General features: G+C 33.3%; 1 protein-coding gene across 9 annotated transcripts in view; it reads right to left on the bottom strand.

Annotated features, from left to right (window-relative positions):
* Positions 1-630: 630 nt before the first annotated feature.
* FMR1 (FMRP translational regulator 1) overlaps positions 631-6,000 on the bottom strand; it is a 63,561-nt gene continuing 58,191 nt past the window's right edge. For 5 of the 9 annotated variants that reach the window (XM_045820489.1, XM_045820486.1, XM_045820490.1 and 2 more), the window contains 2 exons: positions 5,487-5,569; positions 631-3,087 (listed from right to left, as the gene is read on the bottom strand). In XM_045820489.1, the coding sequence (XP_045676445.1) occupies positions 2,926-3,087; positions 5,487-5,569 (245 nt within the window). In that variant the 3' untranslated portion in view covers positions 631-2,925. Of the gene's footprint in view, positions 3,088-3,131; positions 3,362-5,486; positions 5,570-6,000 lie in introns of those variants that run through there. The other 4 variants (XM_045820491.1, XM_045820487.1, XM_045820492.1 and 1 more) reach the window with 2 other exon arrangements.

The raw sequence follows: 6,000 nt of genomic DNA, 5'->3' as shown, positions 1-6,000 counted from the left end.
TACCACTTCTAACAGACTGTGCTCAGCTCTTTTGGCTCTGGAAGAGCCCAGAACTAAGCAAAACAGGTAGCAAAGAACCAAAAACGTACCACAATGAAAAACTAGACAAGCAGAAAACACAAATCTATCTGTAAAAACAAAACAAAAAACATCAATTTAGAGGAGACTATCCTGCATTATTGGATTATTTTGGACTCTTAACACCTTGAAATGACCAGAACAGCCAATTCAGGCACATTCTATCTCAATCTTGTCATTTATTTTAATACTGAGATATTGACATCAAAGGCTTTTTTTTTTCACTTACATAGACACATTTAATATTTTCTAAATGGCAGGGTATGTTTATATGTATACAGACTAAAGTATGTATTCAATATGGTTTAGCAGCATTCTATGTAATTAATGTGTTGAAATCTTATAACTGGGAATGTGGACAATTGTATTTTCAAACATCAATATTTTTGCCTTTTAAGGACCCATAAAGGATTGTTTTCGAGGCATATATGCTTTGCATGGAGAATAACTCCCTCCTCCCACCCCCACATATCATTATTTTTTTTTTTCAATATACAGTATTTAGAAATTTAAGACCAGGAGCAAATATCTGTCAGACTAATTTTTGCTTTTTCAGAGGTGCAACTTTTTAATAAAACTTTACATCTAGATAAACAATCTTCAGATTTTTGAAACTTTAATAAGACTTTAAAAACATCATGACTTTGAACTGAAAAAAAAAACATACACATATAGCACAAATATCGTAATATGAATCAACTTCAAATCCATTTGAAAACATGTGAATCAAATTACAGTTTTAGAAGTTAATAATTCACATTTAAGCAAGTTAGCGCCTTGCTGAATTCAGCCTTTGTAAAAAAGAGACTTAGTGCATATTGTAATGGCACAATGTGCTTCTGTACCATTTTGTTGATTTTTTTCACCTTATTAAACAAGATTAAACAAGATCAATTTCTTGGAAGTTGGTTGATAATGGCTAACTTTCTATGATGTGAAATTTCCAATGGGAACAGTTACACTTTATAACAGAACACTTTCTATAGATTTATTTTCCTACCTTAAAATTTTAAAAGCAATCATTTGTAAGGATTGCATCCACATCAATTTAGCAGAGGAAGATCAAACTTTATTGAAACTGCTTGCATACAAAATATATTGCACTATAACCAAACAAATGTCAACATAAAATCCAATCTGTTGTCGCTAATATGTACAGAGAATATTGCCCAAGAGCAGTTACATTACAAGGTCATTCTACCTTGGTTAATTATCTACAGTGTTTTAAACCAAACAGCCTACAGATGATGTGTGCAAGGTACCAATTTCTGTTTTCAAATACTATACATTCCCAGAATAAATAACTAGAAATCAACATTAATGTTTGGCAATACTTTTTAAAGACTTTTTTAATATTCTTGAAATCATGTGCAGTTTGTTTTCATTTTTATATGCTTATTTGTATGCAAGGAAAAGTAACTAAAATGAAAATTCAAAGAAACAAACTCACAAAATACATCAGAGGCAGAACTTCGGTTTGTATACGGCTCTGTACAAATTCAGTGGTACCCCAACTTGGAGTTATTTTTTAAGAAAAATATAACATCTTACAGTGAAGATCCTTCACATATTATTCCTCAGTAAATTTCACCCATTAAAAAAAAAAAGACTAAAAACAAAACGAAACCCAACATGTCAAAAAACAAAAGGAAACTTTACAAAGTTGTTTGTTAACCAATGTTAGTCTGCTTTCCAATTCTGCTCATACATTAGGCTTAATATTTCAAAGTTTACAAAACATTTAACCTGTTTCCAATATTTCTTAAAGTATCTGTACTTCACAGAGTAATTGTGCACACATGGAAATGACCCTCCTATCTCCGCAAAATAAGCTTGAAATTAAAGTATGAAAAACTTCACAAAATGGGGGGTGGGGCAAAATAAAATAGGCTCTAAGTTAAAACTGGTCATCAGGCCAAAGAGCAGGCATATCCTACTAACATTCAACCAAAAAATTTGTTCTTAGCTGAAAACATTTTAGCCTCTCTCAAATGAAAAGATAATTATGTCTTCTGTCTATAAAGACAAAATTACACATCCCTCTCAATAACACTATTTGTCAACTTCAGTGCAACAAAACATAAAGAAACAAGTCCTATTCTTTACACTGCTTAACCTGATGTTTATGCAAATAACAAAATATGGAAAGCATGCATTCTTCTATAAAGTACTAATATTTGACAGGGTTTGCAACATCTTTAACATTTAGTGTTTCCATCTTCCCTGAACTCTGCATCCAAATATAATATTCCTACCTGCCAAGATATAAAAAAGGCACAGATCATACAACTTTTTTTTTGCTAATGAAATGACAAATGTCACATCACACACATCTTACAGTCCACTAAAATACTGAAAAAGTGGACCAAAACATAAACTGACACAGGACATGAAATGACACAGTATTTCATGGACTTCCATATGAGACTGAAAACAGAAGTCTAGTAAGATTAACATAAGTGCTATTTATTCAGAAAATCTGAACTGTATCAGTAGCTATCACCCTATGCAGGAAAATAATCTGAATTAACAAAGGATATCACTTCTCAGCTGTTTAAAAAGTAAACCAAACTAAAATCCTGTCCTGAAGTGCTAAGTATACTTAAAAGCAGTGTTTCAAAATTTCACTTTTTTTTTTTTGGTGCAAATCTGAAATTTGCTGCATATGGCCAATACCAAAAAAAAAAAAAAATAAAAAATAAATAAATAAATTCTAAAGCAGAATTTGTATTCATTTCATGCCCTGTGCCATCTTGCCTACTATTTGTCTTTGGCCTAACAAAGTTTTCTATATGGAATAAGAATTATGGAAACAGTATAGGAAATGTAACTTCAGAATTATGCAGGTTAGGGTACTCCATTCACAAGTGGTTGCTGACCATCCACGCTGTCTGGCTTTTCCTTCTTCTGGTTACGATCTTTACCCGTGCGCAGCCGATTACCTTCACTGGAGGTATTCTGTAATGTTTTAGTGTGGATACTCCTTTCATTATTGCAGTCAACTCTGATCTAAAACAAGTTATAGTTGTTATATACACAGACCATATCCTATTGTAATCTGTAATTGGCCTGACAAGAAATTTAAGCCTGAAGTTCAAATTCAACATGTTAAAAAAGAAAATGGGGGTGGGGGGAAGAATAGAAGAAGTGCAAGAAATTAGGTCAGGTAGGATCTTTATTTGGTTTATGATTTTAAAACGCTCTTCTTCTTTAACTGGAACACACTGGTCATCTCACTGCATCCAAAGTTAGATAAAAACTCACAATCCTACCGTGTCTTCTTCTAAGCAGAAAACAGTGAGAAACAAATAGTTAAAATGAATTACTATTACTGATTATAAAATATACATGGCTATAATACTCAAGTTCAAAAGAATGGGTTATTCTTCAAAGACTATGAAATGCAAGAGAAAAAGAGACAAATTAATGCCTTCCTATTCTGACTTTACCAGGATAATAACTCAACTAACTCATTAACTAGCCTTTAGTTTACAACTTGATATCATGGGTATGATTAAGTTTCTCTATACTGAGGGTTCCCATTGTCTTTTGTAGAAAAATATGAGCACTAGTTTCTAGCAGCTTATATTTCAGTAAGGCAAGTCAGATGATCATATAACTTGAACCCTGTCTGAAGAATAAGAATTGTATATTGTACAGGAAAATCTGAAGATACTAATATGTAGAGGGACTGGAATCCCAGGAAGAGTGTAAAGACAAATGTTATGGAAAAAATAACATTTTGACCTGGCTGGTGTGCCTCAGTGTATTGAATGCCAGCCTGCGAAGCAAAGGGTGGCCAGTTTGATTCCCAGTCAGGGCACGTGCCTGGGTTGTGGGTCAGGGCCCCAGTAGGGGTTGTTTGAGAAGCAATCATGCACTGATGTTTCTCTCCCTCTCTTTCTCCCTCCTTTCACCTCTCTCTAAAAATAAATAAATAAAATCTTTAAAAAAACAAAAAATAGCATTCTAAGATTTATACAAAATTTTAAATGCCAACACTAAACACTTAAAACACTGCTAACAGAATTCTAGATGCTGTACAAAAGGAAGATAATATTGACCAATGAACCTAATGACAAATATCGATCTGCTTCAAGTACATATGTTTCATATATCCCAAAATGGTTCACTGTAATTTCAAAGCATGTTTAAGTGATGGGTCTGGGTGTGTGTTTTAAATGTTTTGTGTCAAGGGTTCAGTGCTTTGATTTAGATCTGTTCTCATACTTACATAGAAAACACCACCTTTCTTTCATTTCAATACACCATTTTAATTATAAATACACATCCTTTTAAGCAATGTGATCACAAAGCCTAGTTCATTGAACATGTCTGTTTAAGTAGGGAATTATAAAACTGGTACATATAAATGCCTTACATCTTCATAAACCACATAAAAGTATATTATTCTATTCATGTTTTTATTTAGGTCTAAGGTCTTTTCTATGTTGGCCCTGAAGAACCCATCAACAGGTAAGAATACTTACAACTGCTATGAATTCTAAAGAACATTCTATCACAAAGGTTCTGCTCTTAAAAACTCATTTCTCACTTATTTTGTGTATTGGTTCCAAACCAATCCACAGTCAAGATGGAACCCTAACTAGTTGGGTTAAGAATTAAGAGTCAAGGAAGTAGAAGAGAAAGTGGGTTCTTGGAATCAGCAGGACTTGAATATCACTGCACCATATGGTAACTCTGTCACTTTGGGCAAAGGACTGAATCTTTCTAAACTTCAGTTTACTTACCTGTAAAAGAGAATAGTAAAATGACTTACCTTAGGGGCTTCTGTAAGATGAAATTAGATACAACACACACAAAACAGCAAAGGTGTGTGGACATGCTCAGTGGTAGTTTTAAAATTATTTAACAATGGGATCAGCACAGGTGATGAACAATTGATACGGGAGTTTCAGAATAGAGGCTAGCTATAAACAAGCAGCTGACTGATTCAGCAGGTTCTGGCTGAGTATCATGAGCCTGCCTATCATAATTATTACCCTTGAAAAAGACACCTTCTTTTCATTACTTTCCACTTAAAGAGGATACCTTATTCCTGCTACTCAGGGGAGAAGGGACCCACAGGGCTTACTCAAGTCTCTCTTTCAGTATATGCTGGGCTGTTCTTTTCTTGGGGGAATTGTAGGGACCACTAATGTGGTATATCAAAGTCACAGTGTAGCTGTCAAAGTCTTCACAAATCCTTGGACTGTATATTCCCTAGAGAAATCTTTGTATACTTGCACAAAAGACTAAGATTGCACAACTGTAATACTGAAAGGAAATTATTTCATATATATCAAATTTACATTCTTTAAATATGTTTTAAAAAAGTAAAATAAACTCATATATTTTAAACTACTGTAATTGAAACAATTCAGATGAAAAGAGGCACACAGGTTTACCTGGAGGGATCCATCTGCTGTTCTTCCTTTTGCCTCTCTTGGATTACGTGGACGATTATCTGTTCGGGAGTGATCGTCATTTCCTATACAGACATTTTAAAAAGGTTCAACAATTACTGATTCTAACATGCTTAATGGAAGCTGTTTATTCCTATATTCTCAATTAACTTAGAGCAATCATTAAATCTAAAATATAATCAGCAACCTAGTGATTCCAGTTACATAACAGTTAATATTGTAGCATTCTACCAAAAAAACAAAATATTTTTGAAGTCATTACAATTCTGCATCAACTGTCACAGGTCAATCTGAGCTAATAATCAGATGTCATGTTTGTTATGTTTAGAACCCACAAAGAAGCTGAACTTACCAGTGTTTATTCATATATTATACATAAACCATAAATAAGGCTAATAATATTCTGTTAATAACTGGATGAATAAAGGCTGTTCCTTTCCTATGGTAATTAGTACAAGAGAAATGAGGTCTTGGTAATATGTCATTTAATCACTGA

This window comes from Phyllostomus hastatus, unplaced genomic scaffold (genome assembly GCF_019186645.2).
Source record: "Phyllostomus hastatus isolate PE091 unplaced genomic scaffold, TTU_PhHast_1.1 phas_scaffold_397, whole genome shotgun sequence".
Taxonomy (NCBI): Eukaryota; Metazoa; Chordata; class Mammalia; order Chiroptera; family Phyllostomidae; genus Phyllostomus; species Phyllostomus hastatus.
Note: the sequence above shows the minus strand (reverse complement) of the source record. Positions and strands in the feature narration are given on the sequence as shown.